Source organism: Mirounga angustirostris, unplaced genomic scaffold (assembly GCF_029215605.1).
Source record: "Mirounga angustirostris isolate CCGP_5_RB_7025 unplaced genomic scaffold, mMirAng1.0.hap1 SCAF_9, whole genome shotgun sequence".
NCBI classification, from domain to species: Eukaryota; Metazoa; Chordata; class Mammalia; order Carnivora; family Phocidae; genus Mirounga; species Mirounga angustirostris.
In genome coordinates this window covers 20,628,903-20,642,334 of record NW_026991717.1, presented here as the reverse complement: position 1 = coordinate 20,642,334, position 13,432 = coordinate 20,628,903, and the positions used below count along the sequence as shown (strand labels likewise).

The 13,432-nt window shown below is 37.7% G+C and overlaps 1 protein-coding gene across 6 annotated transcripts in view; it reads right to left on the bottom strand.

Moving 5' to 3' along the window:
- The window catches only part of TJP1 (tight junction protein 1), a 106,206-nt gene that overhangs the window by 48,671 nt on the left and 44,103 nt on the right, over positions 1 to 13,432 (bottom strand). For all 6 annotated transcript variants that reach the window (XM_045899537.2, XM_045899538.2, XM_045899539.2 and 3 more), the window contains exons 4-8: positions 12,899 to 13,001; positions 7,233 to 7,509; positions 3,098 to 3,201; positions 2,345 to 2,513; positions 1,381 to 1,528 (exon numbers count right to left, since the gene is read on the bottom strand). In XM_045899537.2, the coding sequence (XP_045755493.1) occupies positions 1,381 to 1,528; positions 2,345 to 2,513; positions 3,098 to 3,201; positions 7,233 to 7,509; positions 12,899 to 13,001 (801 nt within the window). The remainder of the gene's footprint in view (positions 1 to 1,380; positions 1,529 to 2,344; positions 2,514 to 3,097; positions 3,202 to 7,232; positions 7,510 to 12,898; positions 13,002 to 13,432) is intronic.

Genomic DNA, 13,432 nt, shown 5'->3' with positions numbered 1-13,432 from the left:
GCCAAAATTTGAATCTTTCTTTCTTTTTTTTTTAAGGAAAATCATGTCCAAATTGTTTGATACCACCAGCATGGTTTCTAGGTGAGAGAAATGTGTTAAAATTACATCTGCTCCCATGAATCATCCAAGGGTGTTAGTTATATCACTGTGTATGTGCTGTGGCAGCAATCTTTTTCCAGGTAACATCTGTGCTGTGTCAGGAAGATTTTTAAAACCAGTATGTTAACTTGTAGCAGTTAAAAATAATAATCAGTTGTAAGATAAACCAGGATGGCTTGTGACATACTATTAATATTCCTTTTAAAAAAATCATTACAACCTTAAAATAAAGATCAGAGTTAATTTATAAACCTAAAATTTGAAATTTATAAAGAATCAACTTCACAAATTTCTCAAAACCAGCAGTGCACAGTCGTATCACTATGGCTTTTGACAATCTTTTAAAAAGCTTTCTTCTGGCTAGATATTCCTCCTTTCTCTGTTTACTTCTTTCTTGCCTCCTCACCTTCCTCAAGGAACGTACTCCCCACAGTCCAGTTGTTGGCCTCTCCACATTGTTTTTCTTCACAACCTTAGTGACTTCTATGGCTTGAGCTAACACCTCCATGCAATTAAGTCCCAAATTACCATCTCTAATCCTAAACTATTTCACTCAAGTTTTCAAGTGCCTCCTGAAGATCTCCATATGGATTATTATTAAACACCACAGATCAACTGGGTGGCCTACAGAACCCTGGGAATGTCCACAAATTTTATGTAAAATGCTACATGTATGTGTACATGTGCCCTTTTCTAGAGATGATGGCAATAATTTTCAGTTTCTCCAATGTACATGCAACCCCAAAGACCATATAAACTCAGGTAAGTCATATACTAATAGTGTACCAGACTCTCGGGCATAAATACAGAGTGTATTTTTCAAAAGGAAAACAAAGTCCAGATGAAACTGTCTAGGGAAGGACTGCTAGTACAGTTAACTTTCCCAAGCAATAGATTCTATCAGCCGGCTAGCATCTTCTAATTCGGTGGATCAGCAAACTGCAGCTCAAGGCCAACTGTTTTTATAAAAAGTTTCACTGGAACACTGCCCTGCCTGTTCATTTACATACTGTCTACAGTTATACTTCTGTGCTACAAAGACAGAGTAGTGACAAGAAGCTGTGTAGTCTGCATACCTAAAATATTTATTCTTTCATTCTTTAAGAAGTTTCACTGACCTCTGGTTTTCTAGATAATCCCTAAATTGATTTTTAAAAACCCAAAAAAACACACAAAAAAACATAATCAAAAGAAAATCTATCTTCTAGTTTTATTTGTAAGCAATACCACAAACATGTATCAAGCACACATAACTATATTAACAATAAGAGTGTGATTTACCTGCCACTGCTAGGCTGCTGTGGAGAGTGTCTGGAATGATCAGAAGGCTCTGACCGTTGATCAGGTGATCGTGACCGGCTGTGGCGGGGAGGTCTGTCATGTGATCGACCGGAATGATCTGATGCCAGTGACTGAATTTCTGAAATGTCTGTTAGGTAAAAGGGTGCTATTTATTTTCCCATGAAATGATTATAGTAAAACGTTAAGGTACTCCAATGATAACAGATATAAGCTACTAAATGTAATTTCATATAAAATTGTTGTTTTAAGCATTAACTTTATCAACCACTGATAAAAATGGTGAGCTGCCTACAAAAAAAAAAAAGTGTCACCATCGATGGACCCTGAATGCATATGCTAAGTGAAATAAGTCAGAGAAAGACAAACATGAAACAAAACAGAACCACAAAAAAAACCACAAACCTACACAACCACCAAACTCATAGAAAGAGATCAGACTTGTGGTTACCAGGAGGGCAGGGGGAGGGGGGAAGGGGAATTAGAGGAAGGTGCAAACTTCCAGTTACAAATAAATGAGCACCAGGGATGTAATGTACAACATGATGACTATAGCTAACAGTGCTTTATGGTATATAAAGTTGTTAAAGAGACTAGATTCTAAGAGTTCTCATCACAAGGAGAACTTTTTTCTTTTTATTTTATCTATAGGAGAAGATAACAGACGTTAACCAAATATACTACGGTAATTGTTTCACAATATACGTAAATCAAACCATCATGCTATCTATGTACCTTAAACTTCCACATTGATGTATGTCGATTTTTTCTCAGTAAAACTAGAAAGTAACTAAAAGTAAACCCTCTACCCCCAGTATAAATATTTGTAATTCTTAGATTTTGAAGGTGTCTGGCTTGTAGAAAATTATTTCGCTCAAACGTATCAAATCTTCCTACAACTTTAATAGGGCACTTAAAGGGACTTTCCAAACAGAACTGTACTCACCATCTCTCTCAGAGGCATTAGCAGAGTGGATACTGTCAGAAAGATCAGGGACGTTCAATAGGGTAGCTCGTTCATCCCTCTGAACTACCATTTTTAACTTGCCTTTAGACCTTTCTATCAATGTCTTTGCATCTGTCAGTGACATATTTTCTGTCACAGTACCATTTATCTGCAATGGAAAAGAAACTAGGTTGAAAATAAATGACAAAAATATAAATTAACTTAATGTTATGAAACAGGAATATTTAAATTATCCTTGGCTTGCCATAAGAACCAAAACAGTCCTTTTATACTTTCCTGTATTATCAAAGTACTCCTCTTCCCTGAAATAATAAAATTTTAATATACTGTTGCTTTATCAGAAAACCCAAATTACTATCACTGAGCCTGTCACTTTCTATTGCTTATAAGCAAACTAACATTTCAATAATATTTAGGGCAGTCATCAAAACACTTATTGTATAAGACTAGACATATCTACCTACAAAGTAGCTCCTACCAGTGAATGGTAATTCATTTGTAGCGATTAATCGCTCAGGATGACTCCAAGCCTAAAGAAAAACATTAGTGTTGACATGTTAATAACAGACAAACCATTTTTGTCCATTAGAAATGGCAAGCCATCCAGTGCCCCAAATATAGATTTTTAATTTTTTTGGCAAAATTGCTTTGAACATGAGCAGAAGCATTATATGATTACATTAGAATTTGTTTTCTATTTCAGTTTATTAAAATGTAAGAACAGGACTATACCTTTAATACAACATCGCCTTCTTGAATATTGCCATCTCTTGCTGCCAAACTATCTTGTGAAATTTCCTTTACAAATATATGGCTGGCCAATCGAAGACCATACTCTGAAAGAACATATTTAAATGTCTTTAGTGTAAAATGCTAAGAGACTTAAGAGTTTAAAAGCATAATAGTAATCACCACATTGAGTTTTTGTTCTTTTTAAGATTTTATTTATTCATTTGACAGAGAAAGAGACAGCAAGAGAGGGAACACAAGCAGGGGGAGTGGGAGAGGGAGAAGCAGGCTTCACGCCGAGCAGGGAACCCGATGCTGGGCTCGATCCCAGGACCCCGGGATCAGGACCTGAGCTGAAGGCATATGCTTAATGACTGAGCCACCCAGGCGCCCCCACATTGAGTTTTTAAGTACAATCAATAACAAGAAATTATTCTTGGTTACCCTGTAAAGATGACATTTCCTCTAATCATCAAAGCAATGTGAAAGCAAAGGAAGTATGTGATTCAAGCGAAGACTGACAGACCTTATTCCCATTTTACTCAGAGAAAAAAGCCCTGAAGAGCAGACCATTTCTTTCTATGTTGTAATAATACACTAGCTTCTCAGAAGATTTAACGAATACAATTCTAAAAAGTGAACTGCTTGAGGCTGGAAAAACTCTGGAAAGGTTGACAATTTTATTGATGACTTGTGTTACCAAGCATACACTGTTTTTGTTTTCCCCAATTTCCGATTCTATACACCTCTATACTGGAGAGACATATACAGAGCATTAGGACATAAACTTTGTATTAGTGCAAACAAAGGCTTCAACTAGCTGTGCAGATACAGGCAGGAGTTATAAATGCCAATCCTTTCCTTTTAACACCAACCAAGTATCCAAAAGTGAGGCAACATTAATTCTATCTATGGGGGAGGAAATGGTCAGAGTTGAGGAAGGTACCAGGAGAGTCCAGAAAACTGTCCAGGGACCTGCAAAACTGTAGAATTTTGTCTGTTTGTAAACTAGAACAATGACGACAACATAACACCAACAGTTTGAAAAGCACTGCTCCTGGTTCTCTCAGGAGAGAGAAAAGGACTGTGTCTTTCTGCATTAAGGAAAAGGGGGGAGACCCCCCCAAAAAAACCCTCTTGGGGTTTTGTTTTTAATATGGGATGGGTAGCAGGTCAGCTAACTCAAGCTTCTATAAGTTAACTTAAGGCAAAGTTAAGGCAAATATACAAAGAGTGCTCACAAGCAGGAAAATCAGGGTAAAAAAAATAAAATGACTTTTGAGGGGATCTAGGCAGTCAAGTATATGTGCTTAATGGTTGTTATATCACAAAAGAATACAGTATTGATGACAAACCTGTCCTTATTTAAGATTAAAAAGTTACAGGGGTGGGGCGCCTGGATGGCTCAGTCGTTAAGCATCTGCCTTTGGCTCAGGTCATGATCCCAGGGTCCTGTGATCGAGCCCCACATCGGGCTCCCTGCTAGGCGGGAAGCCTGCTTCTCCCTCTCCCACTTCCCCTGCTTGTGTTCCTTTTCTCGCTGTGTCTCTGTCAAATAAATTAACAAAATCTTAAAAAAAAAAAAAAAAAAGTTACAGGGGCACCTGGGTGGCTCAGTCAGTTAAGTGTCTGCCTTCAGCTCAGGTCATGATCCCTGGGCCTGGGATGGAGCCCCGTGTCGGGCTCTCTGCTCAGTGGGGAGCCTGCTTCTTCCTCTCCCTCTGCCCCTGCTTGTGTTCTCTCTCTCCTTGTGTTCTCTCTCACTCTCAAATAAATGAAAAAATCTTTAAAACAAAAGATTAAATAAAGTTATAAATGACCAATACAGAGATGACTTCAAAATAATCCTCATATGCATTTACTCCAAGTGTTTCCTTGAGTAAATATTAACTATGTGCCAGGCACTATGGATAAAAAGCAGCAAACAAAAGAAAGTCCCTGCACTCTGGCAACTTCCACACACAGCAGGGGCAAATATAAGTGTGAGAGGAGGTCAGATAAAGGCAATACAGGGTTCCGTGTCCAGTATGGAGTTCAAGAAGGTCTCTCTGAAGAAGAAATACTAAAGTAGAAATACTACTTTAGTAGTATAGATAAACCAGAAGGATGACTGTGTGTAGGTGGGGTGGGTGGTAGAGACAAGATGGTTAAAAACAAATGCATCTCTGTGAAGGTGTCTGCAGAACTGACTGGAAGGGATCCACAGACTAGTTTTTGAGACTCATTAAGTTCACTTAAGAGATGATGGTTGCTCACGAGACCAAAAAAAAACCAAACAAACCATAACTATTAGAGGATGTGAGGTAACTAAGGTATCATGTAAATGATGGCTGTGATAAACTTGATTGTGATCATTTTATAATATCAAACCATCATGTTTACATCTTAAATGTATAAATTTTTTTTTTTAAGATTTTATTTATTTTTTAGAGAGCGAGCGAGAGAGAAACAGCATGAGAGGGGAGAGGGTCAGAGGGAGAAGCAGGCTCCCCGCTGAGCTGGGAGCCCGATGTGGGACTCGATCCCAGGACTCTGGGATCATGACCTGAGCCGAAGGCAGACGCTTAACCATCTGAGCCACCCAGGCACCCTTAAATGTATAAAATTTTATACACAATGTCAGTTACATCTCAACACAGCTGAAAGAAAAAAAGATTATGGTAGCTTGGATAAGGGTGTTGGCGGTGGAGAAAGGCAGAAGTGGGATGGCTATTTAAGCGTGGTATTTAGGAAGTTAGCATGTATTAACTGGGTATAGGGAAGTGAGGAAAATAGAGATGTTAAGGATAACTACCATGTTATCCATAACCGGCATGAGAAACTGGGTAGATGAGAATTTATCAAACGAGTGACTTCATAAGAAACACAACAATTTTAAGAGGAAGATGTGAGTTTCATTCGAGATTTGTTGAGTTTGAGGGAGCTACATGAAACACTGAAGTGAGTACGCCTAATGGTCAGCTGGCTCACAAAAGTACACAGACATGGACTGGAGAAATAAGGTTTGCCATTAGCAGCAGATAACTGAGGCAATGAGTAGATGAGACTGCGTAAAGAGGTTATGTTGAAGAAAAAAAGAGATTCTGGAACAGAAATCTACCTAAGGTTAGAGAGTAGGATGAGGAGAATAAAGTTGCAAAGGATACAGAAAGGGGGTGGGAGACCCAGAAGGACACAGTATTACCATTCTCTTGAAGCTGAGAGAAGACATAATTTCAAAACATAGGAAGTCGTGCTCACTTCAGCAGCACATATGATAAAATATAGAAGTGGTTAATGCTATGTAAAATGGTACTGAAAAGGCAACTAAAATAAAGACTGAAAATTTCTACTGAATTAGTATGAATGGTTTGGGGAGCAAGGTGAAACAGATATCAGGCCAGAGAGGGTTGGAAAATGAGTGGTAAAACGAAGTAGAAACAGCAGGGCTAGGCAGTGTGAGAAGTCCACTGCAGAGTAAGGTGGGGAGCAAGAACTAGAAAAAGGTCTGTCAGGTGCCGGTAGAGCAGATCACAGTGAGCCCGAATGGTATTCTTAGAACAACACCATTTTACCAAAATGATCAGTCACAGATGCTTTCCAGCATTTGAGAGACATGTCCACAACAGGAAGATGCCACAGATTCATTCTTATCAAATCTGATTAACTAGGGGAGGCAGCTGGCTTCAGTTTCAAAAATTTTAAAGATGTCCTGCATTACGGAGAGATACCCTATCAGGGGGCTCCTTACCCTTAATCTCTTCATTTAAAAAGTATTCTGCCCCCCACCCCTCAAGCCTAAGATTTCTTCCCATGATTATGCTACTACTGATCCTAACAGCTAGGTAAAACACTGAATTTGAGCTTGGTCATGGTATGACATTTGTTAGCATAATTTGCATTTGGCTAACCTAATCACAAGGAATCCAAAATCCAACTACTGGACAATTTATCTGTTGCTACAACAAAATAATTCAAGAGAAAAGAGATGATTCCGAAAGCCTGCTAAACGGGACATGACTTACGGCAACAGGACATAACAATGAAGATAACAAAAAAGAACAAAAGCAAGGATAGGAAGGGATGGCAATTTTACTTCTTACCACAATTAGTGTAAACATTTTCATGCAAAAATGATAAACAAGTTGGTAGAGAATACCTTCATTTTTCCGGGATTTCACCAATGTGACTTTGGTGGGTTTGGCAGGCTGACTGGAGGCCACAGATCGCCTATCAGACCGTGGGGACAAACTCCTCTCTCTGCTTGCACTTCTATCCCTTGCCCAACTCTTCTCACTCCTTCTACTGACCAGACCGCCACGACTGCTTCTTGGGTCATGGACTTCCTCATCGTAACTATCTTCTTCATTCTCAGACACTGGTTCAGGATCAGGACGACTAACTGGTATCTGAACTTTCTTCTTCCTCCGAATGGTCTACAAATAAAGATTACAAAGAAGCTGACTGATTTCCATATATACTTTCATTTCTAAGAGAAAGGAAAATTACAGTTTTCTGGTCCCTTATCAATTAATCTAATTATGTATCAGAGACACACAATACACAAAAAATTTTAACAGATTACTAGGAAATACATTTCCATAATGGTTGTGTTTTCTAAACAGATCTGGTTAAGAACCAAATCTGGAATAGTGAGGCAAATGAAGTCCTTAGTTACTTAATTCAGAAAAGATTTTCTAGGTATAATAATCACAAGCTTAAAGAAAAACTAGTAATTATGGGTGGTTGAAATAAAGGATGGGGCACTGTACTCTAATACCATCAAATATACTGTAGTTGTTACCAAGCAAACTTGCAAGCCCAACTTGGCACCTTGAAATTTTCAAAATCCATCAATATCAAGGCCCGTAACTGTCCTACTGAAACCCTTAACAGAGAAATTTACTGTACTTCCACACTAACATTCAACTTAGTAAAGTTGGAGCTAGTAACTCTGTTATATTTCACCAATACAAACTACTTTCGGTTTCTGTATCTCTCCAATTTATAATTTCTCATCTTGGTATAAATCCCATCTTCTGGTTTTCTTTCCTCAATGACTCTGATAAGTGGTTCAATCTTCCCTGTTCATTTATTTCCTTCACTTTCTGTAGGTTCAAGATCTACAAGCGATACCTTTTGATTGAGTGGCCTCTTAATCCCTGGACTGTGTGCACCTCGCCTTCTCACCCTGATACACCCTGGATCTCTTCAGAGATCTGTAAGATCTTCTTGGGTTAACACTCCTTGTCTCTATTTTTGATGCCTTGATCTACTTAAACTTTTCTATTCCCATCTTCTTTCCGATTCCTTTCTCATCTGTTCTCCCAGTCCATTAATTCCTTCCTGGTTTCACCTGCCTTCCTCCCAAGTTTTCGTGAAATGTCATGCTGTGATATTTAAATGACTTTCTCTTGACCTCTCAATCACCTGCCATGACAAACTCCAGTCCTGTATTATCTTCACCTGCAGATGGCTGCATTTCCACACTTTGCTGAGTAGGTCCTCCATAAATTCATTTTACTTGACAGAATTCTTTTGCTTGTTCAGTAATGCTTTCCTCTGCCTCTTGCCTCTCTATGGAATTTGCTAACACAGGTATTTCAAAACCATTCTCCAAAACCCCAATTGCTTAGCCTGACTTACAGAGATCAGTGCCACTTCACTTCCCCTACACTCCTACGTTTTTTTAGTATCTCATTTATTTAGTCTTCCTTCGGGGCTCAAAGACCAAGTTGATCCTCTTCCTGAATGAATGAAATCCTCCCATATGAGCTCTTATTCTTATCCTTACCCATCTCTAATACCTTCTTCACAGTAACAACCCCTGAAGGTACTTATGACTTTCATCTCTCCCTCAAATTTCTCCTCTGCCTACTACTAATCTGCTAATTAATCTTCTATTCCTTTGTCTTGCTACAAGTTATCCTATCTCCTCCCTCTGTGGCTAATTTTCTTCAGAGGGCTGCTCTACACTTAATACTGCTCGCTGTTCCTTTCTACTACCAAGGGTGATCAGAGAAGGCCCTTCTGAGGAAACAACACTGAAGCTGAAGCAGCAGCAAGATGCCAACACAGGACAAGAACAGCTCAGTTCCCTGTTAGGAACTGAGAGAAGGCTGCCTCTCTTTCCACCCTCTGCGCCCCACAGCTCAGGCCCTTATCAAGTAACATTTACTGTAAAGCATTCTTAACTGACTCTCTGCATTTTAGTCTCACCTCTATTTCAATCTCCAACAAACTATTTTAGAAGTAATACTTCTGCAGTATTACTTTAAATCTTCAGTTCCCCCCCTAGCAACATACAAACAAAAACAGAGTAACCAGATGAGAACCAGGAGCTTTCCATGTCTTCCTCTAAGAGAGTGCCTGCCACCTCTTTGGAAATTTACTGTACCTGAAACTACTCTCAATGTCCGATGTGCATTATGGTTATGACTGTGTATACCCATCTATCCTATTACGATTCAAGTTCCTTGGAGAAGGTCTTTACCGTGCATTTAACTATACCTATAATGAAATATTTGCAACCAGTTAAGTGCTTAACCTATTGAAAAATATCCAATCCTGTTATAATTCTCTATGTATATTATAATTAATGGTCATAAACCTACAAGAAGATATTTAGCAGGTTTGACAATTATGCTTGATTTTAACACTGAAAATTTTGAAAGAGAAATTTGGGGGGAAATGCCTACTTCAAAACAGTTTAGCTAAATTAAAGATTCAAATGTAAAATAAAACAATGAAATTCTACAAGTACTAGAATAAAATAAAGGATATATGCTTTTATAACTCTGGTAAGGTAAAGGTCTTTGTAAGCCTGACACCAAAGGCAGAACCAACCAAGTAAACATCTGACAGACATGACAACACAAAAACGAAAGCATTTCAGTGCTGAAACGAAATGACATAAAAACAAGCCCCCAATCACGCATAAACAACTTACACTCACAAAAGCAAATGGGCAAACAATACATGTAGTATATATGACATAAGGCTAACCATCCTAATATATACAGCTCTCTAGTACGACAATCATCACCACAGCGATGCAAAGGAATAAGCAAAAAAGAAACATAAATGGGCAGTATATACACTACGAGATGATCAAACTCATTTGTACTGTAGAATATTTCATTTGAATTACTACGTTCAGACTGTTGGCCAAAGATTTAAAAACTGTTGATAAAATTGGACTCTCAATACCCTATTGGCTTTCTGAAGGGCACCGGGAATACATATATCAAGTCATTCATGCCTTCTGACTGAAAAGCCACTCCTAAGAAGTTATTCCTAAACAGTAACTGAACAGGTAGGTAGAAACACAATGATCTTCAACACAGTATTTTTTTTTAATACTTGTAGAAACCAGACACTGAAATGCCCACCCATGAATGGGCTAGGTAAGTAGCCACATGGAGATATACTGAAGTGCTCACAGAGGTCATCTCTAGGAGATGTTTCTGCCCAATCATTTATTTCATAATGCTTTTTTAGGATGGTCAGAATTTTAGTAAAAATTATACATGCTCACTGTGTCATAAACAATTTCTAACTTCACTTATTGTTAAAGCTAAATTACCCTATTTATGGTAATTACATTATCTCATAGGGTTCTACCATTTTAGTTCAACAGAAAAGAAATAATTTATTTGCTTAATACCCAAGGAGCTCTTAGTTTATGGAAAGATAATCATATAAACAACCAACCACCCCAATGTAAGAGCACAGGGAAGAAAAGAGATTAGCCGGGGGGGGGGAGCTGGTTATTCAGAACTGAAAAAAAAAAACTAAAGAAGCAAAAACAATGTATATAATGACCCTGAGGTTCTGATTATGGCCGAGGATGAATTAAAAGTTAAGAAAGACACCTCACAATGAAAGACCACAATCTAAGACAATGGGGTTTTATTCTAAAAGTCATATGGCAATGATAAACTTAACAAGGTAAGACATGATCCAATCACTTCAAATGTAGAAATGAACAACAGCTCTCTGCTGATTAAAACACCGTTCTACCCAATCCCCCTATAACCTCTCCCTATAGAGCAAAAAACACTTGCCCAACCTTCCTAAGTTCTGCCTTTCCAATTCATATAGCTAAGTACGGTCAGAGCAAAATCCACCCTTGAAGCTGCCCCAAATCCTTTTCCTATTTCAAATTCATTACAGGTTTTAGACCTACTTCTTATAAAATAATTTCTATGGGACAGGTCCAGGATGTAGGAATACAACTTTCTTAGATGCATTATTAATGTGGAGTGTATATGTTGAATATTTTGCATGGCAAACAAAATAGCTCAACATTTCAGAGGAACAGAGAGCTTAAAAAGTTGGGGTTATAGGTACTCACAACCTTATGTACAGAGATAAAAACCCAAATTACCTAAGATGCTCACCGTGGAATGTGCAACCGAAAAACACTATAAATAATAATAACAATACTCAGGATCAGCAGCTAAGGCAAGCAGGCTAAAACTCACTCAATTTTAAGATAAGCAATTATAAAAATCAGCAATTTGCTTCTGTAAACACTACAATCTCATGTTCTAAAAACTGTTTAAAAACTCTACCACCCACTAGCCAGTATGTATATGAACTGTGATTTAAAAATAACATTACAGCTATAAAAATGTAATTACAATGAAGTTGTGAAAATATATACTCAAAAGAAGATGTCTGTCATTTAGAATGCAGTAACTCAACAGTGGATCTACTGCAATTTGAGAAAACTCTCACCTCACCAGCATTAACACTGGTGTGGAAATAAACCATATGGCAAGCAGCCTACACAAGGGAAGAGGGCCTAGCAACTGTGGGGTGCAGAGTCTCAGGGAATACACCTTCTAGATCTCACCAAATCCCTAAGGTCAAAACACAGTGCAGGCCTTCCCCTCACACCCTCTCCCTTCCACTGGGTCCACTGTGGTTCTGAGTGTCTGCAAGAAAGCAGAAAATAGACAAGGCAGGGCAAACCATCTAGATGCCTACTCTGCCTCTTCTTTCTGCTCTTTATACCTGAACTAAGGCCTCAAAGCAGTGCCTTTATCATTCCTTTCAGAAGCTAGATGGGCAAAAACCTGGGGGAGGAGCAAAGTGGGTAAAAAGTAGCTAATATGCACCTAAACATGGATGTAATTTTAAATAGGACTTTTACATTAAATCCACTTTGTGCCACATTTGCTTAGTTTTACCTGTGATTTGAGGCCAGTTATCAAGAGTTAACTGAATTTCTTTTCCCTTACTTAAAAAAAAAAAAAAAAAAAAAAAGACTTCTTGCAGAAATAATGAAATAGAAGACAGATTCCAGCTATATACTGTAACAGTAACATTAAAATGCACCCTGAACAACCCTACAAAGAGAATCTTACCACTTTCTCTCTCCTCAAACTGTATCACAGTAACAAGGAAAGTGGTTGATGATGTATGTGTTCAAGGGACAATGTAAAACTTGCCCATTAAAAAAATCCTGTAACAGAAAACAGGGCTAACTATTTCAAACAGACTACATGCCAAGATTCAGTCTAACTTAAGTACTTAAAAAAGAAGGAAAGATTAAGCCATAAAAAGGTGACCATTCAATCACCCCCACCTTTCCTCTTCAATTAAAAAAAAAAAAAATCCTAGTATCTAAACTTTGAGAAAATATACACACAGTGATAAAACATACTACCAGTATTAGAAGAAACACTCTTGTAAGCTAACTTTAGAACTACTGATCGAGTTTTCATTTTCTTAAAGGGTTAAGATGAATTAAAAAACCAGAAACATACCAACGATAAAGTTGATACTTTTACTAAATTAAAGGTAAAAGATACTTACAATTTTTGCATTCTTCCCACTTTTCCTCAGTTGCTGAACAGCAAAAGCATGTTCAACATTATCCATTGAAACTCCATTAACCATTGCAACTCGGTCATTTTCCCTAAAGAAAAAAAGGTCACCAAAATAACGTTAGAAAAAAACACACAGACAAGTTTGTGAATATATTTTCAAGATGGGTACTTCCACAAAAATACTTAATTATAGGCTAGTTAACCTATTTGTCTTCAGATCAATGATACAATAATGTCAAACGATTTACTTTCTGATCTCCTACGTTTAGTAACTAACCACAGGCCATTAATTTTTTTAAATCATTAATACAATGTTTTTACAAAAGAGTGAAACAATACAAAAAATAATTTTTGGTTGTACAATTAGAGGGCATTAAATAATATTATGTTACATAGCTGGAAAAAATTACTCCCTTTTTAAAAAATAAAGTCTTTCTCCTTCTAGGTTTCTTTCAATCCTTCTGACTATACGCTCACTTTTCTGCGAGCTAGTGTATCTTTGCCTCTCTTTATCTTGCTT